This window comes from Chrysemys picta, chromosome 21 (genome assembly GCF_011386835.1).
Source record: "Chrysemys picta bellii isolate R12L10 chromosome 21, ASM1138683v2, whole genome shotgun sequence".
Lineage (NCBI taxonomy): Eukaryota > Metazoa > Chordata > Testudines > Emydidae > Chrysemys > Chrysemys picta.
The window spans coordinates 6,773,869-6,798,836 of record NC_088811.1 but is presented as its reverse complement, the minus strand read 5'-3'; the positions used below and the strand labels follow the sequence as shown (position 1 = coordinate 6,798,836).

The following is a 24,968-nucleotide window of genomic DNA, read 5'->3' as shown; positions in this document are numbered from 1 at the left end:
GGGTTCTGTAGTTTCCGCATCAGTGTTGCTCTTTTAAGACTTCTGAAAGCATGCTCCACACCTTGTACCTCTCAGATTTTGAAAAGCACTTAAGATTTTTAAACCTTGGGCCGAGTGCTGTAGCTATCTTTAGAAATCTCACTTTGGTACCTTCTTTGCATTTTGTCAAATCTGCAGTGAAAGTGTTCTTAAAATGAACAACATGTGCGGGGTCATCATCCGAGACTGCTATAACATGAAATATGTATGGCAGAATGCGGGTAAAACAGAGCAGGCGACATACAATTCTCCCCCAAGGTGTTCAGTCACAAATTTAATTAACACTTTTTTTTAACAAGCGTTGCCAGCATGGAAGCATGTCCTCTGGAACGATGGCCAAAGCATGAAGGGGCATATGAATCTTTAGCGCATCTGGCACATAAATATCTTGCAATGCCAGCTACAACAGTGCCATGCAAACACCTGTTCTCAGTTTCAGGTGACATAATTAAGAAGTGGGCAGCATTATCTCCCGTAAATGTAAACAAATTTGTTTGTCTGTGTGATTGGCTGAACAAGAAGTAGGACTGAGTGCATTTGTAGGCTCTAAAGTTTTACATTTGTTTTATTTTTGAATGCAGGTTTTTTTGTACAGAATTCTAAATTTGTAAGTTCAACTTTCATGATGGAGATTGCACTACAGTACTTGTATTAGGTGAATTGACAAATACTATTTCTTTTGTACAGTGCAAATATTTTTCATCAAAAATAAATATAAAGTGAGCACTGTACACCTTGTATTCTGTGTTGTAATTGAAATCAATATATTTGGAAACTTAGAAAACATCCAAAAACATTTAAATAAATGGTATTCTATTATTGTTTAACAGCGTGATTAAGTGCAATTAATCGCTCGACAGCCCTAGATTCCTCCCCTCCGCCCCCAAACCTCCTCCAGTTCAAATTTCATTTTAAAGGCTAGTAATAGAGGTCTGGATTAAGCTGTGGGTTAGATTAGGTAGCCAGATGTTTAATCTCTGTCAAATGGAACTGTAAGAGTCCATGATTTAGCGGTCTCTTCCATCTATAAACTTCTGAGCCATAAGATGGATGGATGCTATAACTGTATCTAGCTACTAGGCGCTGATCCTCTCTGAAGTGCCCAGACTTCTAGCTGGACCATGCTTTTGGGATCTTAGTAAACTATACCAGAGGGAACAAATCCAGAAATGGCTCTTAAGAGGAGGGACTGGCCTAGATGACACACGCAGCTTCCCTGTCCCGGCCATGCACACGTGTTCTTATGTCTTCTTAAACACGAGAAAGCAAGAAGAACTAAGGTCTCTACCGTCCCGATTTCTCCCTGATCAAAGCAAATATGAGCAAAAGGCTCAGTGGTGTGCACGAGAAACGTGTTTGCATTGCCTTCCTGGCCCGCTAGGTACTGTGTTTGCACAATACTGTATTTAGGGAAGGGGAGAAAACCCTTCCTTGTCTCAAAGGTCAAATTCTAAACTGAAATTAAGATGTGCCCTGGCCAGTGGGGCCCTCTTGTAAATAACAAATAGCTTGTCATTTAATGCTGGGATGGTGTGTTCATGCGTAATGAGTTAGCAGAGTTTATGCTTCCTACCCAGTTATGGAATAAACTTGAGTGGCTGAACAGAACCAGCAGACAGGTAGTACAGAGTGAAGAAATGTTTCAAAAATCCAGCAGTAAATCCCTGCATGGGATGGAGTGCGATCCAGTAGTTACCGCAGAGGTCCACACTCAGTTCTCAAACTGATTCTATCTGTAATTATGGACAAGTCATTTATCTCCTCTGGTTATCCGTCTGTAGTATGGGAAGGGGGTGATAATATTGAGCTAGCCCCCCAGGGGCTTAATTCATTAATGTTTGTAAAGCCCATCGAGATCCAGGCTTTGAAAGCGCTATAGAGCAGCAAAGCCCTAATAAACCATCTCCATGCAAGTGTACGAAACCAGCGGGCAGCTGGAGTGTGTGTGAATGAACGCTGATGTTGCCGCATCCACCTTTAATAGCCCTGTGAGCAGGAGGATCTGGATATTTCCTTACCAGACTTTTATTGACAAAATACTGGAGATGATGTTGACAGTGCAGAGAGGCCAGGACAGAGCTATATAAACAGGTAGGTTGGTAATCTCCGTGGGGAAGGCTAGACAGGGAGTGCAGATGCTCAGGGATGAGTCTATATTGCTGGGTCATGGCGGTTCCCTCTTCTCGGAGCATAATCAACAGTGGCCCTTTAGGTTCAGCCTAGCAGCTTCAGAAGTGGTTTGTTTTCTTATTTGACACGTGAACCTCCTTCCTCAGACATTTGGGAAAGAAATGAGCAGGAAACATTTTGATCTAGTGTGCCAAGAACAGTATGCAGAGAAGCTGTCTTGAATCCTGAAATGCAGTTAAGATCCTCCGTTTGTTTGTCTGGCTTAGTGTATGACTCTTTATTCCCACCACATCTTTTCACTTCCACCATGTCGGACAAAAATGAAAAATAAACTTGAACGCTGATGGGTGGCTATAGCGGTGGCAGTGTGTGTTGCCTTCAAAGTCTGGTGCTGCACTTTGGCTGTCAGGTTTGGGGCACGATTTCACAAGATGTAACGCGCCCTCACTTCCCACTGAAATCACTGGAAGATGCTCAGCACCTTGCAGGATTGGACATCTAGATGGAGGGCTGTCATGGGGAGATGGGTCCAGCCCCAGCTGTGACACACTTAGCTTGTCTCCCAAGGTGGAGAAAATGAATAAAGGCAGGTCATGGGGCTATGTCATGGGGTGGAGATAGGACAGAAGCCAGCTGGATAAGAGGGGGACTACAGTAGGAAGCCCTGGGGAGTCTCAGCTTGCTGAAGAGACTTCAAGGAACCCAGGAGGGGCTATTGCATGAGAGCAGAGGGTGGATAGAGTATCTTGAGAAGACAGACCAGAAGAAGGGGGTGTGTTCATCTTGAGACTGGTGCCGAAGACTTTATCTTGTGTTTAGTCTGGACTAAGTATCACCCTCAATAAATACTAACTAGCAGAAATTACAAGGAACAAGATGGTTGAATGGATGAATGTTTGTGATATGCAGTATTGTAACGTTACTCATCACGGGAATACCTCTTTAATATCAGAAATAATACAGAATCCATTTTAATCTCTATTTTTAGTTCACATAAATTGCAAAGCAAAAACATTTCCTATCCTTGAAGCCATTTTTATTTTGGCCCCATCATTCTGCAGTGTATCTCTAATCACCTGCCACTAAAAAGGGGCTTAGTTTCAAGTGCCGATTCATGGCAAACGTCATTTATGAACATTTAGTGCCGAATGGAAGCTATTTCAACGGCATCTGAAAGCAGAATTTAGCTCTTTAGAACTTCATTCTGAGATACAAAGATCTTTATGAAGAGATCAAATGACCTATTAGGATTAAAAAAAAAAAAATTAGGCTAAAAGCCAAAGGATACAATTTTCACCTCAATGACTCAACTCCTCTGTCACTTTTGAAAAGGAGATTTAAGCACTTTGGGAGTCTTTCATTGACTTTTTATGGGACTTAGGCTCCTAAGTCATTGAGGTCTTTTTTTGAAAACGTTACCCTACATTTTAAATAAAAGTATTTCTTCAAAACACAGAAGGGGGGGGGGGAGGGGTTCCCTGACTTTTCTGATGAAAGACTGTTCATCTAACCAAGACTGATTCATGTAATCCCTTTTAAGAGCAGGATTTTTACTCTTGTTTCAGAAGAAAGGTTATTGCTTAATCAAGCTACTGAACTGACTAAAGTTTGAAGTAACTGAATGGGACAGGGATGTAATCGCAAACTATAATCCCTCATTGTCCTCTAATTGGAAACCAGAATAGCCATATTAGCGTTAATAAATTGCTGTTAAAACTTAAAATCCCAGCAACATCTCTCTCTCTCTCTCTCTCTCTCTCTCTGGGTGAATATTATTTATTTCTCATTTTCATCCATCTCCAGCAAATCTGTCTTGCTGCAGAAACACCACAAATGTCTTAAAGAAAATGAGGTTTTATGGGTCCTGGATGTGCAAAAGATTGGTGAATAATATTAACATAGTATTTGGGAGGGAATGAGCGCTGGGGTACTGAATAGCTAGGGGAGACCAGGAATTGGATTGACTTAGGGATTTGGGGGTAGGATAGAGATTCTTTCACCTCTGGATTACCCATTCAAATCTAGCCGGCATCAGTAGCGGCAGGAGGTTGTTACTCTCTGTTGGTTATTTGACCTGCCTGAAATGGGTTTTGTTAATCTCAGTTCTGTTCCCAATGGATAGGTATCCTTGCAAAATCAACCGTGGCAGTTGAAACTAATTGATGACCTTTGTGGCAGCCTGAAAAGAACTTGGCTCCAGACAGCATGACCTCCCTCCCTTATAACTTGCTGCATTTTAAAAAATAAATAAATTCTGACCTCAGCATTCTTTTCTGGCATGACAAGCAGCCAGCCCTAGCTGTGACATACTTTCTCTCCTGGCTGCCCTGACTTGCTGATGGCTCATCCATCAAAGACTAGCTTACTTTTTAAATGTTGTTGAGCGTGGCTTTTCAATGGCTAATGCTTTGGGTTGTCTTCCCCCTCCACCTCCACACACCATGTTTTAAAATGAAAACTATTTCTAGGTGTGTGGGTCTAATCTTAGACCTGTTAACCAAGACAGGAACTCCGATTTCATGGGTGAAAGCAGTACAGTTTCTGTGCACATTCTCTCTTTAAAATGTTACCAGTAGGGGTGATGCTTCTGTGCCTGGTTTCTCATTTGATCATGACTCTCTGATCATGTTGAGAGTTGAGTCCTGTGAATTGGACTGTTTAACGCTTGCTGTGGATATTGACACACCTCCCTATAATAGAGTGCAGGGAAGATTTATAGTCGTTTTGTCTTGGGATTGATCTTATACATAAGTAGGAACAAAAGCCTCATGAATCCTTGCAGTGCGTTCTAGTCTTCCTTCTCAGTACATTTTTGCAGTGTTCTGACACTCTCTATTTCCTAGAAACTTTTGCTACAGTCTCCTTTAGTGCTTCTATAGCCTACAGAACTACAGTTCGCTTTCTGGTCTTCTGAAGATGACCTAAATGTAAATGCTTGAATGGCTGAATTCTTGAACATTGGAGGAATGGAGGATAGACTTTGAAAGGCCATTATTAGTTATTTTCACTATGGTTACAAAATAGTTTGAACATCTTTTGGTGGTACACCTCTACCCTGATATAACGGTGTCCTTGGGACCCAAAAAATCTTACCACGTTATAGGTGAAACCGCGTTATATCAAACTTGCTTTGATCCGCCGGAGCGCGCAGCCCTGCCCCTCCGGAGCACTGCTTTACCGCATTCTATCCAAATTCGTGTCATATCAGTTCGCGTTATATAGGGGTAGCGGTGTATTTTAAACCACTATAATACTGAAATGAACTGGGTAATGTATGGGCACTGCTGCCCTCTAGTGTTGGAATCAGGACTGATTCCAGTGTGTCATAGATCCTATACTGATAGCAACTAAAGGAAGCTTGGCGGTCCAACTGGCAGCTCACAGGCTGGATCCAGCCCGCTGGACAACTCCTTCCAACCCCCAAATGCATCCGCTCCCTTCCTCCCTCCAGCAGACCTGCTCTACAAAAAGGCATCCTCCATGTGGCGTGACCTTGTGTGTGCGGTCACACTATGCAGAGGACACCATTTTGTAGAGCACCTATTTCTGTAGGTAGACTGTGGAGGTGCCCCACGACTAGCTTCCAACCCACAGCACTGAAAATGTTGGACCATGGCAGGTGCCTGTGCTTTTGGAGGAAGATGATCTGTGCTTCGTTCATGATGAAAAGCAGGAAGTTGCAAGTTTGGCCTGGCACGCAGCATACCTATAACCATAAAATGTTAGCTGGCTGCAAATTGGTTACAATACCAACCAGATCTGGAATATCAGTGCAATAAGGAAAGATGAAAATTATCCTGCAGCTCCTGTAACAAAACACAAGCTGCTGCGCAGATGCTGCATCAGATCGTGGTGTGTGGAACGGAGGAGCCAAGTACAAACTTGGAGCTGGCATTGTTCATAACCCTGTAGCGAGCAGAGCTGTGCAACGTGCTCCCAAAAGGGGAACTCCTCTGAATTTCTGGGTTTTATTATACACTCTAAACTGGGCTTGTGGTCACTGTTGTGGGCCCAGTTTCCAGGAGAGGTGAGGAAGGAGATGAGTTTTCTGTGAAAGCAGGTTGACTGTTTCAAATGACTTTTTGGTTTAACCCCAGGCTGAGGCATAGTGGCAGGGAGCAGAGCCCCCCAAACAGAAGGGTCTGCACACATCCATGTGATTAGACCTCTGTGGCTGGTCTAACGATGTGGGAGCCAGCATTGGTAGCAGGACCCCGGTGGGTGGGTAAGAGAAGCCTTTTTCCTTTCTTTCATTTCATCCGGCTTCTCACACAGGTGGAAAATTATGGATGGGACAGATGTTGCTCATAATAGAGCAGTATGTGAGTAGATGTAGTTTTGTTTGAGGGCCTGAGGAAAGAGGATTCATAAATTAAATACCAATTTAAATGCTGAAATTTGTTGTCAGCCTGGGTGAAATCCTGGACCCGTTGACGTCTGGGAGATTTTCCCATTAGCTTCAATGGAGCCAGGATTTCACGCCCCGTCTGCAAGGGAGAGAATTTTATTTGAAGTCCCAGGATGTTCTTCTGTAGTATAACACCATGCTACCCAAAGTAGCTCTCAATCATTTTGGTGCAGGTGAGGGAGAGGAAGGGGGAATCTGAATTGACCAAAGATGACCTGTTGGATTTGAGTTACTCGTTCAGAAAATGCAAAATCTACAAAAACGTTAATTCAGTGGGCCCTTGTAGGCCTATTTTAATTAGCCAAAATTATTTACACACTCACCTTGCTGTGAAAGTCACGTTTGTGCCTTGCTCTATAATGTGTCTTAACTGTGTGCTTTCTTACTAGGTGTGCTGGGCACACGGCTCCCTCCATCTTGCCTTTGAGATTCCCTGCCAGTGAGGGCCGCTGTACCGTGTGATGGACTTGGACCCATATGCAAGCATGCAGGTCGGGATGCGGGTGGTCCGTGGAATTGACTGGAAATGGGGCAACCAGGACAACGGCGAAGGGAACGTTGGGACCGTGGTTGAGATTGGCCGGCAAGGCAGCCCAACAACACCGGATAGGACTGTGGTGGTCCAGTGGGATCAAGGGACCAGAACCAATTATCGGACTGGATTCCAAGGAGCCTATGACCTTCTTCTGTACGATAATGCACAAATAGGTAAGGCCAGTGAAATATTAGTTGGACGTTGACAAGAGGTGCAGCCATGTAATTCAGTAAAGCCTTCTGTCTTCGCATATGTCTGGCTCAAATGACAGCCATCCTCTACATCTCCAGGTCTCGCAGCTGCTAGGGAGACTCAGTGTGGGTGTAGATTGGGAGCCAGGAATTCCTGCATACGAAGCCGTGCTCTGTGACACCAGGGGGGGGAAAAATCACTACATCTGTGTCTGATTCATTTGTAAAATGAAGATAATACTCAGTGTGAATTTGTTAGTGTTCGCACTTTCCATTTTCAGAGTGTTGGGCAAGGTACCAGTATCATGGGTGGTTAAATATCGTCAGATAGCCTGTGAACTAGACTGCCATGGTGGTAGCCATACTGTGCCCAACAAGTCACCTGGGTCTTTGACTCAAGAGCAGGGGAGAGAATGTTTGACATTCTCTTTTCACTCCTTTAAATATTCTCACGTTTAGAATGACAGAGCACAACTGCCCAGCGCTTTCACCTAAACAACAAAATTCGTTGTTTTTTTTAAGGGGGGGGGGGGGAGAGATAAATCTCATCTACTTAAAAAGCAGAGACTGGTGTGAAGCCAAACCCCAGGCCCAAGCAGCCCTAGGACTTTGGGAAAGGTCTGAACCCAGGGTAGATGTAGCTTCTGGATTCGGTGGGTTCACTACTAAACTCTATTGTAAATTCATGGGGGGCAGTCTAAAATACATAGGCCAGCGTCATCCCCCTTCACCTCCTTGCCCCACCAAGGGGGGGGCGCTGACCACCCTCCATTCCAGCAACCCTAATCCTGGCCTGGTGTGGAGGGGAGCTGGAGAGTGAGCCTGCCCCACACTCACCCAGCAGCAGTGTTTCCCGTCCCACTGGGCTGGTGCCAGCTCCGGGTATTGCAACCTTGCATAAGGGGCTGCCGCATCAGTGGACTTTACCCACACAAATATCATTCATATGAACCTGTACATACCTATCAATGAAGTATTAAAAAAAATCCATTGTCTTTGCACCCTTGTTTTTGCTTTCTGTGGGTACTGTTGAAGCCACACTAAAGCTGCCCTTGCCTGACAGACTCGAACTTTGCAGCTCAGAACCAACTCTAAAGAAAAGCAGTTTAGTTCCCATCACCTTCCTGTTTGACTCCAACAGCTTGAAAATTGCACTAGCCCAAAGTCTAGGACTGGCAAAATGCCGACAAAACTTACTGCTAGATCTGAGGTACCGTTACATGGTTTGAAAGATACCTTGTAAGTTTCTGGGCCTAGATGTGGATGCTTTATATCATTTGAATGCCAGGTATCAGCCCAAAATTATGCTGATGATTCTGATTTTGCAGTTGAATTTTGATGCGACTTTTAGCAGCTATTGTCCCGAGAACCCTGAAGCCAGAAACCATTGCTTTGTACTATTGGGAAGCAGAGTCTCGAGGCTGCCTTCAGATGTAATATAAACTATTTGGGTCAAATTCTGCCTGCAGTGTAAATCCAGAACGTTTTAATCAAAGTTGGAGTTGCTCCGGACTTGCACCAGGAGAGCTGAGGGGAGAAGTTGACCCCCTGATCTCAGATGCAAGGAATTAGAGATGCTGAACATATGTAGGAAACTATTGCAAAGGATTGTGAGAACAATTTTTTCAGATCTGGATGCCTGAGGTATATAGGCACCAAAATAAAAATGCCCTGATTTGCTATGTAACCCCAGATCCCCTGGGAGCTATGAAAATCAAGCCTCTCTTGTTTAGGAGACTCACTCTAGGCAGCCAGAGTTGAACATTTTGCCATAGTTCTACAAATGTTTCTGGGTCATGTGAATGTTTTCCAATATTCTTGGGCCAGTGATCAGAAAGATGTAGGGGAGGGATCCACTTGTGACTGCTTTGTGTCCCTGATTTTAAATTGTTCTTAATGAAATCTGAGAGGAGATTGGTGTGGGGAGCTGGAGAATTCCTGTTTTAATGTATTACTCCTGGTTTTTGTGTACATCTGTGATAGGAAAATAAAGGGAAATAAATTTTGACAAAGCCATTGATGTATTTATTAAAGATTTTTCATTGGCGAGCAGAAAAAGCGGCTCTGTAGAAAATCAAAAGTTGCTCCCATGTAACATCATTTTAATGAAGCATTTGAGTTTGTTTGATTTATTCTTCTATCGCAAGAGCATGAAAAAGGCACTGAAAGATGCCATTAATCCAGAATAAATGACGTGCTCACATACAGATGCTCACTGAGCTTCCCAGGCCCCTTTTCTTGTTGAGACTTTGTATCTTAAACCATTATTAAAACTTCATTTTCAAAGGAATCATCCCCATTCATGCAGAACAAGCTCCCAAGTACTGTGTGCGCTGCTGCTTTTTAGTTACGTTTCAAATTCTCTGAGACACGTGCTTCACATCAGAAGGGCTAAAAAGCAAAAACCGTTCAATACGAAAGCTTCCCAAGCAATCTCACTGGAGCGGTGCTTGGTCTCTGGCGTGAGCGCGGGGGTTGCCAATTGCTGCGTGAAAGATGAGGCGTTCTCTTGGGGAGCCCTCTGAGCTGAAAACTGTTCTGCTGCATGCCCCAGGGGGAGCCTTTGGCCTAATCCTCCTCCTGCAAGGGCTGGTGAGGCAAGCCTATGTGGAGGAAGCAGTAAGAATGAGCTGCTTTATTTTGTTGCTGCTAGTCTTGGGAGCAGCTCTAAGCATAAGATGGGTAATTTACGGCTACGGCTTGCAAAAAGGTGAGATTCCCAAAGCCCATTGAGTGTGTCTGGAAATCCCAGTTCAGCTTTCAAGGGTGGAGTGCACCATGCTGCTGAAGCACTGCTGCAGAAACGCTTTCCACTTCACAAGCCACCCCTAAAGGCTGGAGGAAGAAGCCAGCTGGCCAGGAGTCAGTCATAGACTCATAGATTTTAAGGTCAGAAGGGACCATTATGATCATCTAGTCTGACCGCCTGCACAACGCAGGCCACAGAATCTCACCCACCCACTCCTATAACAAACCCCTAACCTATGTCTGAGTTATTGAAGTCCTCAAATCATGGTTTAAAGACCTCAAAGTGCAGAGAATCCTCCAGCAAGTGACCTGTGCCCCACGCTGCAGAGGAAGGCAAAAAACCTCCAGGGCCTCTGCCCTGGAGGAAAATTCCTTCCCGACCCCAAATATGGCGATCGGCTAAACCCTGAGCATGTGGGCAAGACTCACTATCCAGCACCCAGGAAAGAATTCTTTGTAGTAACTCAGATCCCACCCCATCTAACATCCCATCACGGGCCATTGGACATATTTACCTGCTAATAATCAAGGATCAATTAATTGCCGAAATTGGGCTATCCCATCATACCATCCCCTCCATAAACTTATCATGACTGCTAGTGGGGAGAGGAGGAAAGACCGAGAAGAAAGCCGGGAGAAAGAAAGATGGAGGAGACCTGACCTGGGAAAAAGAAGAGACTGAGACCTGCTGTCGTGCCTCAGATAAAAGGCGGAGGGAGGGAACCGAAGAATTCTTTGCCTGGGGTTCCAGGATACCTAAAGCCTGCCTGTCCTCGTCTAGCGACTGATAGCAAATTGTCTGAGGATAACAAGACATCCCCTTGGGCTTCCTATAGATGGAGCCAGAAGAGGGCCTGTGTGCTAGAATAGTATAGTAAACTTTTCGGGAGTGAGGATGAATGCATGGAAAACTGAAGTGCTCAGATACTATCGGAGTGGGGCATAGAAGTACCGGAGCTATATAAAAGCAGTGTTTAAAGGCTTTGGCAGTAGTTAAAACAAGTAGAGCTGCAGCCCCTCCATCAGGACTAGTGTGTTAAGCCGATCACCTTTTGTGATTGGAGTCTGCCTGTGTAACGTTTCCTAAAGACACTCTGCAGTTGGCATCTTTATCAGCATTTTAAATAACCCAGTTTCTGCTCCCGGGCTCTCCTCCTCCTCCTCTTAAAGCATTTAATTTAAAACAATAAACAGTCCAACTTATTCTCTGTGCGGCGTGTGTGTAGGAAGGTGAAATGGGAACTTCAGAACCTCTTGTAGAGGAACCTAATGAAAGTGGTTCACAACAGTACAGCACTCTGAGTACCCTCGAAGTCAGGGGTTCTCAAACTTCATTCCACTACGACCCTGTTCTGACAACAAAAATTACTACACGACCCCGGGAAGGAGGACTGAAGACCAAGCCCCTCCATGCCGGGCAGGGGGACCAAAGCCCAAACCTCCCCTCCCCCTCCTTGGGGAGAGCGAAGCCAAAGCTTGAGGGCTTCAGCTCTGGTCAGTGGGGCTTGGACTTCTGGCTTCAGCCCCAGGCCCCAGCAAATCTGATGCCAGCCCTGGCGACCGCACTAAAACAGGGTCCCGACCCACAGTTTGAGAACTGCTGCTCTAAGTAATGCCAGCTGAGCTCTGTCTAATGCATTCAGCCTTGCAACAGCTTCTCTGATGGATTGTGTGTGTATTTGGGTTTTTTAGGTGTACGCCATCCCAACATCATCTGTGATTGTTGCAAGAAGCACGGGATCAGAGGCATGCGGTGGAAGTGCAAGGTGTGCTTTGATTACGACTTGTGCACGCAGTGTTACATGAACAACAAGCACGACGCCTCGCACGCCTTTGAGCGCTACGAGACTGCCCACTCACGACCGTAAGTCCTTGGCTGCTCGCCAGATGATGAAAGTTAACTGTGTTGAGTTGTGTAAGTCACAGAGCCATTTGGGGAGCTGTGCAGAAGAGTGTGAGGCTTGTGCCTGTACTCTTGTCAATAGGGCTGGTTGGGGGAAATTTATTTATTTATTTATTTATTAATACATGTAATTTATTGAAAACATTTCTGGATTTTGGGAAAGGCAAAAAACAACTGAATTTTCATGAAAAAGTCACGTTAAATGTTTAGTGTTTCTGCCAAAAGTTTGATTGATTTTTCAGACCAAAACAAACTTGAAATAGGTAAGATTTCGATCAGCTCTGCTATTCGGGTTCTTGCACTGTACTCTTGTCTAACAGTTGAGTGTCTATGGGTAGTTCCGTTGCCTGCAAGAGTTCCAGAATCAGGCCCATGCTTTGTACTGCCTCTTTAACAGCAAAGGGTCCCTGGATTAACTCTGTACTGGGTGCAGGAGCCATCCTTTTAGCATTTACAAAGATGTCTAGTGTCTCTAGAGAAATGTTCACAATTATTTGTTATCGAGCATTCAAAGGTATACCAGGCTGTTCTCATTGATGTCCCCGACTGTTGCTGTAACCTGTAAAAGGTGGACAATGCAAGGGCCAACTGCTTGGTATATGCTGTCATGGGGAGCAGACTCCCAGCTCTGTCACAGCCTCTCTGTGCCACCTTGGAAGTGTCACTTAACCTCTCTGCATCTCTGTTATCCAGCTGTGAAATACTGACCTACTGCTGGTCAGAGGATGTTTTGAGCCTTAATGTTTGCAGAGCCTTGGATGACTTGCCCATGGATGTATGGGTACCCAGTGCCAGATTAGGGAGAAGAACCTAGAGTCCTGGCTCTCTATCTCCTTCCCCCTCTCTCCCCAGCATCCCTTCTTTCTAACCACTAGATCTCCTTGCCTATGCAATTCCTCTTCGCTTATGTAGTGGAATGCAGGTCCTTATGGTCTATAACACGGCACGCAGTGTTTATAAAAACTGTTCCTTTAGGGATTCTGGGGTAGGAGGAAAAGCAGTCGTTCTCAACAGTCCTTCACCCCCCACCGCCCCGTAGCTTTCTCTCCAAACTTCAACCTCTCTTCCTTCCGGTCTTGTGGTCCATGAGCCACCCAGCACTTGGGATGGGTCTGCTGAGCTTGCAGTAGCTAAGCATGGAGTTTGAGGCATAACTCTGTGTACATGGATCCTGCCAGTTTGTCGCAGACACTACCTGGTAGGTCTGTCTACACCAGTGCTAAATTGGAGTAAGCCATTACAGTCCTGAGTTGATAGGCTTTTACCCAGACTTTGCAGTGGTGTAAATGGTTACACAGTTTGCAGGGCAATGGAGAATCTGGCCTCTGGTGTGTGAATCGAGTTTGTTTAGTGAGGGAAGTAATGTCGAAGGAATGCAGAGGCCTGATCATGGGTGCGCTGCAGAGAGGAAGAGTGCAGGGCATGTCCTTCTGTAGCCGTTAAGATAATACAAATAGTAAATCCTCCTCATCCCATCCCTAGTGCATCAGTGCCGCCGAAGGCATTTCCATGGCCTTCATTTACACTAGTATCCGAGTTCCTTACAAACGTCAACATAGTTATTCTCGCAACAGTCCTGTGGGGCAGGGTTGGTGTCCCCATTGTACAGATGGGGAGCTAAGCGATGACGCGACTTACCCGTGGTGTCAAGGAAAGTCTGAGGTGGAGCAAGGACGTGAACCCAGATCGTCAGCTAGTGCCCCAACCATTAGGCCATCCTTCCTCTCTGACTGCAAAGCTTTGAGGGGCACAAGACCCCGAGGCTGGCAGTAGCATAGCGGATGGGGTGCTAGCAGTCTGACCTGTAGTTGAATTCCATAATCCTTTTTGGGTGAGATTTGCCCTGGTGAGCCAGTTACCCTCTCTTCCACCCTTGAAAGACACATTTACAAAATCTTTCCTCCTTCACGTCAGTGCAAATGTTTGTATTATTATATTGGGTGTTTCTTAAAGATTAAGGCCTCCTGGTATGTTACACAATCTATACATAGATGACTTGCTGTACCCCCATCCCTTGCGTGAGAGTGACTCCCACTGGAGTTAATGGAAGTTCTGTTTGTGGGATTGAATCAGCAAGGGCACTGTTCAGAGCTCTAGCAAAATGTTGCAAATCATTTGGTATTCTGTTGAAGGAGACGGTCTCTGAGCCTGGAGGCTTGTGTTACCCATTAAGATTAGAACATTTCTCGCGGTTGCATTAATATGACAATCCAACCAGATAACGTTGTGAAATGAGCTTTGGGGTTCCTGCAATGCATTCTCTCTCCACATTATAATAATTAGTCTCTTGCAACACTACAGCGAAGTAATCATTCATCCCATTCAGCAGAGCGGTTTAGAGCTTAGCCGTTAAGTTGCATGATCCCAAGTCCAAAAACAATTACTGTAAATGGCTGTGCTGACACATGTCAACTTCAGTGCTCCAATTCCCATGCACTGGCAATGATTCCATAGGACACTGCTGTATATACCGTGCATACCTTGCAATGCCAGCTCTGCCGTCCTTCCTGACCCTGATTGGGAACACCCAAGAATAACGTAGTTTTTTTAATCAAGGTGTCTGCTGGGCAGCTTTCTCCCTGTCTCTCCAGTATACAGAACGGCCTTTTCTGAGGATGCTATATGGGGAAGGAGACAGATGGATCAACTTGTCCTCTTAAGGCCACCATACAATGTGAACTCCTGAGCTGCCAGAATTGGGCAGTGGGGCACATGGTGTCAAAATGAAGCAAACTGCTGGGAGCTGTGCCAATAAAGCTGTTAGACCTGTTCCTGCCTGGTCTGCTTGGATTTACCAAGACAGCACAGGGTGGGGGTCAGTTTTACAGTCTAGTGCATAGAGAATTGCCTGAGCCAACTCTAACCATCACTTTGGACTGGGCACATGATCCTTTTTTGTACTGTACTGAGACAATCTCCCTCCCCAAGAAGTCTCAGAACTTTCTCTGGCTTCAGACGAGAGGTGGTTTTTTTGTTTTTTACCCTTTTCCTGCAATTGTCTTTCATACGTACAGTTTGTTCACTCCTCCGCCCCCAGCTTTGCAACAGGGAATGGAGTTAGTGTAATTTCCTGTTTTTTCACAGGAGTCCTGCTGTGGAATGAGAGAGGCCCATTGCATTTTAATTCTGCCAGCAGCTTCCGCTAACTCATGAACACGTAAGATTACCATGAGATGATGTTCACCAGCAAACACAGTCCCCAGAATTCAGGTTTTTTTTCTCCCAACTGGCCTGTCCATCCCCTGACACTTGGTCAGAAACGCTCACAGCCAGCCAATGCAGGGGGCATTTCAGGCAGCCAGCCGGGGAGTTCCCAGACTTAATATAAATGCATGTTGCTTGTAGTCCTACTAAATTCATGACTCTTGCAGCCCTCACACCACATGTTGACCAGACTCCTGGTGCGTTCCTCTGACACGCTGGGTGGTGGCCATCTTCTCAGTTCTTCAGCAAGCTGGCTTAGCTGTCTTGAAAATCCAGCAGCTCGTGTGGAAATGGAGGGTTAAACACTGAGTGAGTGAATGTAAAGTACGGGATTGCTTCCGGTACATGGGAGGCGAGTGGGAAGCTCGCCAGAACAGACAGACCCCAGGGGATTGTGGGATAGTATTGACGGACTATCCAAACGTGAACTGGCAACATGAGCTTCAGCTGTGTCCTCAATGCAAAGGGAACCAGGCTTGGTCAAACACTATACCAGAACTTACCTTGGCTTGTACCTATTCCCCTTAAGTGAGCCATCGAGCCCAGATTCGGACGGGGGAGGGGTAGGTGCATGTTAAAGAGCTTTGTGTTTGGGCATAAACATATGTCAGACCCCGGGTATACTGTGCAGCGTAGACACACCCGGACTGGTTCCTTCCTGTTTATCTTAACTCACTTTGAAAGTGCATTAAACTGAACAGGAACAAGTCACTCTACTTCCAGAACCGGAGTATCCACACAGAGTTAATCAGGAACAACTCCATGTGTAGACAAGCCCTAACTACAGCATTAAGGACTTGCCTTGTCCTCTGAACTCAGTCTGCTTGGGACTTGTACGTGAATTGCAGGGCACTATCTATTTTGATTGCTACCTCCATAAAACCTGTTCGCTCTGCAGTCCAGCTTTCTCTAATACACTCAAGTAATCCTATCTGCCCCCTCCCAATAGTCTGTCAGGTGCTTGCAATGCTTTCGCAGGAGGCAAATGCATTCAGGGGGATATTTGTTATGGTATCAGGGTTAGGATGTTTGTTCGGTGGGATGTCAGATTATGAGGCACTTTTTACATTGATATCTCGGGGGACCAGGGTGTTAATCCTGCTCCTATTGAAACCAAAGACAAAACTCCCATTGATTTCAGTGGGTTGGTGCCATTTGCAAGCATCTAAGGGATCCAGCCAAGGTTGGTTAGCCCCAAATTTGGACATGGTTCTTTTTGCATGTGTTAGTTTGCAAAGACCCCAGAGTCCTATGGTTGGGCTGTTGGTTTTTCACTTTTTTGCAACAAAAATTCTTCTTTTTTTTTTTTTTTTTTTTTGCTTTTTAAAATTGGCACCATCCTCTCACGCCAGCCCTAAGTGCTGTTGCAAGGGCAGAAATTCCAGTCTCTAGTTTCACAAGTGATAGAGGGGAGGAAAGCCCCTGAAACATTGACTAGTTTATTTGACGCTTGACTTCAGAAAAGATTCTGGCTTGGATCCTAGGCTGCAGCTCTGGGCCTGTTTTATTTTATTTTATTTCTATTCTGGTCACTCCCAAAAACCCAACCTGGACGGAGACCTCCATCATGCTAGGAGCTGTACGAACACATACGACCGCCCAGTCCCTGCCTCAAAGAGCCTACAGTTGGCTGCACCAATCCTGCAATGAACTCCATGTGGGCAGGCCTTACTGCAGGGTCTAGACCGAATTGGACATGACTCAACAGATGTGTGGCCAGCACGAGGAAGGATGGAGGTTGGGCACGAGGAAGGATGGAGGCTTGGCATAATCAGATGAATGGCACGTTCATGCAGCCCTTATTGGCTCAATGTGGGTGACGTTCACCCTGGGCATTGGGTTTGCACAAGGCCTGTGCACCACTTGGGTCCCACATACAGCTTGGTGTAGTGGGTTTTTGTTGGAGGAAAAGTCCCCATTGGGCCCCTCACCATGGTCCTGTTGTCTGAAGATGCAGGGAAGAGAATCCAGTAGCCACCACCAGGCAGAGCGTAAGGGTTTGTGGTACCTGCTGTTCATCTTGCTTGTTTTGAGTTCATGAGTTTTGCTCAGTCCAGTAGGAAAGGGCTCGTATTTCCATCCATTTCCTTTCCACGGTGGATCGTGCAGCTGTGGGGTGGGGATCACGGCACAGATCGAACGATGGGTTTTTAACGGTACTGGGAGGTGTGTGGGCATGGCTCATGAGCTGTGCCTCCCGTTGTGTTTAAACCCACATTAATCCCAAATAAATTGAGCACACGTTAGCATGAGCCATGTCCCTCCAGGTATGGAATGGAGGACAAAAAGGGACCAGCACGAAGCTGTCAGCGATGTGAGAAAGCTTTGAGTCTAAATGGGGGCGGGGGGAGAGCGGAGAAAGGTAGCACAGTGGTTGTAATTAGGTTGCACACTTGGTTTTTCATGCTGTTTGCTACGTTCAGTGTCTCTGTAATTTACTATGTGAGGTCTGCGTGGGTCAGAGAAATTATAGCTCCAAAAACACAGGGTGGGAGCTTGCCGCTGTGGAAGGCTGCAATTTTAAAAATGAATCAGAAATACACACAGTGACTCTTCAAACCACTGGGCTCAAAAGGGAGGCAGACTATCAGAGTGCTTTTTTGTTTGTTGCTTTATTTATTTTGATTGCGTTACCCTGCAGGATATTGTAATATAACTGCGAGGTACACCTTTTTATGCAACAACCTTCACGCAGGGAATTGCTGAACTACATGAAGCAATTTTACAAAGAGATACTTTGCAATTTGGGAGTAGGAGAGACTGGGTATAGCTTTGTTTTGGTGCAAAGAGAATTCCAGGACTTTTATGTCTTAACTGCTGTAGTCTTGTTCCAGGTTAAGAATGGAGTAAAAGCCCTGATGTAAAAAAATTTAAAAAATGGAATGAAGTAACCTAAAAGAGATCCCACATAGATGCTTCCTGGTGGTGGTGGTTTGGTGGTGTTTTTGTTTTGTTTTGTTTTAAGTGCCTCTCTTGAACATCTGATATTTGGGCTGCAAAAGCATGTGCCCTAGGCGAGGGGGCAGCCTTTCCGAAGAACAAAACTTGCCTACTTATGAATCAGTGAACCCTGAGCAGTGCCGATGGGAAAGCTGCAAAGAGAATGCTGCTTGTATCGTTCATTTTAATTTTTTTTCTGTAAAGTAGAAGAGGGAACCCTTGGCAGCTCTCCAGAGACCTGCCAAGCCTGCATGTTAAAAGGAGATTGTAACAGCTTTGTGGGTTTTTTTTTTAATAGGCTACGCTAGACTTAATATTTAGAGGCTCTGATCTCCTTTCTCCTTCTGGATGTGGGGATCTTTTGATTATTTAGGATTAGGAAATGAACAGCCCCTAGCGTAGCAGCGCTTTGTTTTCAAGCCTTGGGCAACGTATTGCGCTAAGCCCACTTGGGTATTAATTAGCATGAACGCTTAGAGCAAGGAAGCTGCTCGGGGGAGAGCCCACCAGAGTTTGCAGCGTCCCATGATTTTGGTTCAGTGGAATTGTTTCCAGAAACCGCTAGCTCTGTTACAGCATCTCCACCACTTCCACCTCCCTTCCACAGTATTCGTGGCCCCACGGGGTGGATTTGAATGTTGGCGTTTTGCATGACAACAGAACCCAATCCTCTTTATGGAACTGCATTGGCCTTCTAGGGGAGGAGGTGGTTAATTTGACATGGGACATCCCCTCTTCCCACAGACCGGTAGTCAGCTGTCCATGTCTCTTCCCGTCCTGACTCCGTTAGCTCTGTATGCTTGGCCCAGAGACATGGCTGTGTCCTATGAGCTGTTTTGCTCCAGTATGTCGCCATCGTTATTTCTCCCCTGTGACTTGGCAGACGAAGAGTGCTCCATAAATAGCCAGTGGGATGTGCTTGTGCAACGAATGGCCATCCGCTTTCCCTCCCTTGCTGGAGCCCACGTGGATGAACTCCGTGGCTAAGCCAAGACGAGACAGTGTGTGCGATGGCTCGGTAATCCCAGGATTTAAGAGGCCCTAAGCCCTGGCGAGCACACCGGGGAGTCCCAAATCAGCTTTGTAAATAGCCCCAAAAATACATATTCACCTGAAGGTCCTTTAAAGCCCCCAGCGGATCTTAGTTCAACTCACTGGCTGCGGGCAATTCTGATTGTTACTCTTGTAATCTGGCTCTGGTATTGCCTGGCTATTGTATGTGCTGGGACTGATCAGCAAGTTCCTAGCTGCTCCAGGAAGGCACAACGGGTCCATTTAAAAATGAAGCTAGAGTTTGCTGGCTTCTGTGTTTCCAGACAGGCTTCGGCCGCCCCTGTCGTTGTCGTCATTTCGGGGGCGGGACTTTCTGCCACTTCTGTCGGGGGCAGGACCTTCTGCCGCCTAGGGGGGGCAAAAAAGCTGGCGGCGCTCCCTGACCTTAGTGATCCTCACATTAGAGGCATGTGCACAGGGAGCTGCATATTTCTGAAGATATGCTTCTGTTCAAAAATCCACGGAAATCTCTTCCTCCCGGGTTTGACTGAGCGAACTCTGGAGAGTTTGCTGAATTCAAAACTAACTGGGGGTAAAGTCTAGCCTACAGGCTGTCAATAATAGCAGTGTAACCATCAGCGCCTAAATTGTCAAACAGTGCTGCCCGTTTAAGAACTATGTAAATTGCAAAGCAATAGGGTATGTCTGAACAAAATACCTCTATTTTCAGTTATTGCCGTCTCTTGGTTTTACATTTAGCTGACAAGTTTTTGTTGGCTAAGAAGAGAGGATTAAATGTGATGCAGGAGTGGAAAGATGAGTGCATGGGACCAGTAAGAAGGTGTATGGGCTATTGTTTGTGCTATGCTTTTTTTAACTTTCCAAATAATTCTGATCAGATCTTTCAGTTGTTAAGATACTTGATTCTTTGAAGCCTACACCATCAGATTAATTGGGATTTGGGTTTTGTTGTGTTTCCTATTGTCTGTCCAAAAGTTTCTTAATTGTTAAGGAAAATAATGGAGTGTTTCTTTCATTTGTGTAATTGATCTTTCTTTGTCTTTCTGGTGCTGTGTGAGTAAACTGCCAGTAAGAACTGCTCAAAGCACTTCTTAGCCCCTGTTTTGAGCTAATTATGTTAAAGGATGAGTAACAAAATATGTCACTTGGCATTCTCCCCAGGGCCTTTGCATCATTCCCAGCACAGTAATCTGCCATTTAAAAAAAGGCTTCTTATGAACATCATTGGGGGAGCCTGTAGAGCATTCAAAAGCACTTCCAGTCTAGGATTTTTAATTTAAAAAAAAATGTTTTTTGTTTTTGTTTTTTGGAGACACAATGGGAGGTGTTTTTTCTAGCTCAGAAAACCAGTTCCGATAAAATAATCCTCCGACTAGTTGCCTGTTTTCAGAACTAAGCTATATTGAGTCCACCATTTTTACAGATTTGAAATATTCCAATAGGTCTCCTCTTTCCTTGCTTGCCTTTCTGACTTATTGCATCTAAAGCTGTAAATACCCTGGTAGAGACATCACACAGAGATCTGATATTGGCACTCGGTAATGTCCCTGGGCCTTCTAGAAATGGAACTTAATTTTCATTCAGTGGACAGCGTGGTTTTTGAGAGGCTTTTTCCATGTCACTGGTTGAATGTAAAATGATTTTTCCACTAACAATCAATAACTGTTTCCTGTCTGAGAGAGACATTTAATTTGATGGAAGCTAAAAGGCATAAATTACACTCTTAAAGGTGTTTTCCAACTGCTGCAACATTTTACAAGAGCTGATCTTTATTTAGCCAGGGCAGTCCACAGACACATTTCCTTTAGTTTGCATATATAAACATATTTATTATGAGGTGATAAAATCCCTGAACTCTGGGTAAATTCAGATCCTTGCAGGGCTCTATGAATGAGTCAGGAATGGGGATCCCATCCCCAACCCTGCATGCTGCCGGGGACCTGCCGGTAGCAAGGGAAAGGGAATCTCCTGAGATGTTAAGTGCCTGATGAAGAAGCTAAAGTCCAACAGATACGCCACTTTCAGACAGTGCAGCCATGTTGAAGGGAAGGAGCATTAGGGATTGTTAGCAAACCAGTGGTGTATGGCTATTGTATTGCTGTTTCATGCTAGAAAATTGATCGTGTTGATAATCTTCCAAGTCTCCCTCTGGCTGAAACTTGGCAGCTCTGAATGAAATGCGTTTATCAAAGTCATAGCTTTTCCTATGGCTGATTCATCGCAATCGCCATCTAGTCTCTTGCTGCATGATTTCATGATTAAATTATTGAGGTTAATGGATGTTATGCAGCCCTCATTTAGAAAAAGATAAATGGAAGCCATCTAGGTCTCTGTAGCCTTAAACAAGGCTGCGTGTGGTTGTGAGTAATATTATGTACATAGAGATGTACTAAAAAATCCGGAAGTCTGATGCCATTCTTGCTCTATTTCCATGTTGTTTCCTTACTGTATGGAGAGTGCTATCAACGCATGCCTGGGAGTTATCTTGAGAGTATCATTACTTTTTTCAAGGGAATGTTGTCTAGTTTATTTTTAGCATGAACTGGGTATTCCAGGAGACAAGTGGTCAAGAGCTGTACCTGGAGCCATATCCTTTGCAACCTTCTTTCATTTAGCCCTATTGCATCTTCATTTTGACTACAGTACCCCTGCCTCCTTCCTGTTCCATTCCATTCCATTCATCTTGGTTTATACCACTGGAATTCCGTTGAACCTGTGAGTTTTTATATGGCTATATCTCGGTCGCTAGCATGGGGCAAAATCCTCATCCTCATTTTCTCTTGTTACCTAATTTTACCTTTTGACATTATGATCTGCCTTGAGAGAGAGAGAGGAAAAAATAAAATGCATTTTGGGTTTTAATACATGTGTGATTGCATTTGGTGTCTCGGTTTCTCATCTCCTGAATGGTTTCCTTTTTTTCTAAAATAAGCCAAGAGATTTCTTCCTGCTTCCTGATTTAATGTGACAGTCACTTTCAAAAATCCTCAATTATAGAAAGGAGGAGCCTAAGCAAAGGGTAACGGAAATTAAAAACCAAAATTCCCCCTTCTGAAAGTTTGACTTCTTTGCTAAGGCTTGCATCAGAAAAACTCAGGAGTTCAGTGCTTTCAGCCCCAATAACGGCTGTCAGTGCAAATCCCCTGATAGAACTTAGTATTGTTGTATGTTGTGACATTTTCTGAGACATCTGTTCCATAGATTCTGCACTAAGACAACATCCAAGGCACTGGAGAAGCCATTAGCAGGTGTGTGAATTTCTCTTTCCTAGGAATAACCACATGAAAATAAGCTATGGAAAACTGAGGCTAAATGTCAGCAATAAGCTCTTGACAGTGAGATCTGTTAGGCGGAGGAATTTCTTTACCAAGCGAGATGGTGGCCAAAGCACTAGGAAGCCGTCACGTAGGGAGCAGTCTTTCACTGGCACGCACCGGGTAGGGTGACCAGACAACAAGTGTGAAAAATCAGGACGGGGGGGAGGGGGTAATAGGAGCCTATATAAGAAAAAGACCCCAAAATCGGGACTGTCCCTATAAAATCAGGACATCTGGTCACCCTAGCACCGGGCTAGACTAAATGACCTAAGGCACTATAATGTGATTGTTTCCTATGTGAGCAATTAAGTGTAAAAGCTGCATCTGCTCAGAGCTGTCGTGTGGCCCTCAGTCAGTGAAAGAGGGACTGTCAGGCTCCTTCTACAACCTAATTGTAGAGCTTTGCATACCATCCCATATATTTTCTTGTATCATTTGTTTCACATTCTCTTTTGTCCCCTCCCTTGTGCTGCAGTGCCCAGGGCCATGGTACTGTGGCAGCCTCTTTCTCAGCATTCCCTTGTCTTTCATACTCTGTATCTAAAATCTTTGTGTTCCTTTAATGGGTTTGTGTGTCAGCCAGGCTGCTGTTTGAGAGTCTAATGCTCAAGCAGTTTCTGAACTCAAGCTAATTCCATTTTGGCCCAAAACAATCCAACTCTTCAAGAATACTTCTATTTTCATTTATGATGCTCAAAATATTATAGAGCATCCTTGACAGACAGGACAGCATCTTTGACACCTCAGGTTTGCATATGTACACTTGGGCCCCACCACTCAGCTTGCCTTTTCTTCCATCTGTGACTGCAGCTCCCAGAAACATTTGTATCATCTGACAACAATCTGTTGGAACAGATTTCAAATCATGTGACCCTTTTTGGGTGACATTGTCTCCACAATCCTGCTCAGATTTTGTTGCATAGCGATTTCCATCACTAATTATGTTTCCGACCACGGTTGATTCAGAACTATTGAGTACTAGCAAGAGTTATGCAAAAGGGCTACATTTAATAACTAAAGTGTGGGATTTGGATGGCTCAGGAGATCGGTAATTGGATATAGATCCTGTTGCTTCTAGGTCGCTGGTTTGCATCCCAGTCAGTTTGGTAGTGAAGGGTGTCTTGGTGGCTTGTGTGAAATGAGTTGCTCCCAGTTCAGTTTCCAGTGAACTAACGTCCATATCACAGAGCCCACCACCTTGTGTATAACCATATAATTACTCTCCTGTTGGTAGCCTGAACAGAGAAAACTAGCATTGACTGCAATGGGATCAGGATTTCACCCTCTGTGTTAAGTGTTTGTATTGGGATATGGCTATTGAAAAGGCAACAAAACTACCCCCTGGACCCAACATTGGAAGAAATCTATCAAAGGCTTCTTGAGTAAACATGCCATGATTTTTACTTTCTCCAGCCCCCAAGGACAGGCTACATGCTCCTAACCAAATATTTCTCACCTCATTCATTGGGCTTCCTCCATTGCTGTTAAAAATACAGTCCCTTGTAAATCTAAATACAGCGAAAGAAATGACATTTGTGTGGACAAGTTTTTACCCATTTGCTGTCTTTGGTGATGCCAGTTGCATTTATATGTGCATGTATTAAACTCACTCCTTCCAGCAAATTCCCCTTTGGTTCATTAAAATGCCTTTGTCATCTGCAGGTAGAGGAAGAGTGGAATTTATAAATTCCATGGTTCAGACCAATGCAGACATTGAAAGAAGAGACTAGGTGAGATTGGCAGGTCCGAAGTTTAATGCACATTTTTAGAAATTCTCTGTAGGTTTTTCCTTAACGCACATTTGGTACAGCACTGGCATATCTGCACGTATATTTTGTGATTGCAATTTAGGGGCCTGAGTTAGAAAACTTGCCCCAGGGTGGCTTCGTGAACTTTTTGTGACCTCTAAAACCAAAGCATCCGCCCTTGTCTGGGTATGGGGAGGAAGCATGTGTGCTGCATCTCAGTAAGGAAGTGGCGGATTAACTCACTGAAATTCTTGGTAGGATTGTCCCCAAAATAGGTTTACATGAGTCCTGATCCCTTAGTCACCAGTGTCGTCCATCTAAGCCTTGTATTTGGCTGGAGAGCAGTTGTCGGTGCTGCTGACACTTGTTAGAATTTCCTTTATCCCCAGCTGGGAGTGGCCCAATTTAATGCTTTCCTGTGAGAGTAAAGTTAATCCAGAACTTGTTGTGTAGTTGTGTTCTGACGTCCAGATCACTCAGAGCTTTACCTACAGGATTCTTGTTCTTCAGGGTCTTTTTTTCCACACTGGCTTCGTATGTCAGAAGCAAATTTTATCACCTTTTAGGTCAGTAAGTATCCTTAGAGGAAAGCACTTAAGGCGTTGTTGTGACTTGAGATCTGGGTACAGTTCCTGACTCTGCAGCAGAGACATCTTGGTCTAGTGGGTGGGATGCTACTGGGAGCCCGGGTGCTTGATTCTGTCCCAATCTGCTGCGTGACCTCAGCCGTGGCACTTCCTCTTCTCTGGGCCTCTGGTGGTTGTTTTTTAGTTTAGAATTACAAGCTGTTT

The 24,968-nt window shown here is 44.9% G+C and overlaps 1 protein-coding gene across 11 annotated transcripts in view; it reads left to right on the top strand.

Annotated features, from left to right (window-relative positions):
• MIB2 (MIB E3 ubiquitin protein ligase 2) overlaps positions 1–24,968 on the top strand; it is a 106,326-nt gene that overhangs the window by 30,354 nt on the left and 51,004 nt on the right. For all 11 annotated transcript variants that reach the window (XM_065575255.1, XM_042852846.2, XM_008167293.4 and 8 more), the window contains 2 exons: positions 6,967–7,285; positions 11,744–11,915. In XM_065575255.1, coding sequence (XP_065431327.1) covers positions 7,039–7,285; positions 11,744–11,915 — 419 coding nt within the window. In that variant the 5' untranslated portion in view covers positions 6,967–7,038. The remainder of the gene's footprint in view (positions 1–6,966; positions 7,286–11,743; positions 11,916–24,968) is intronic.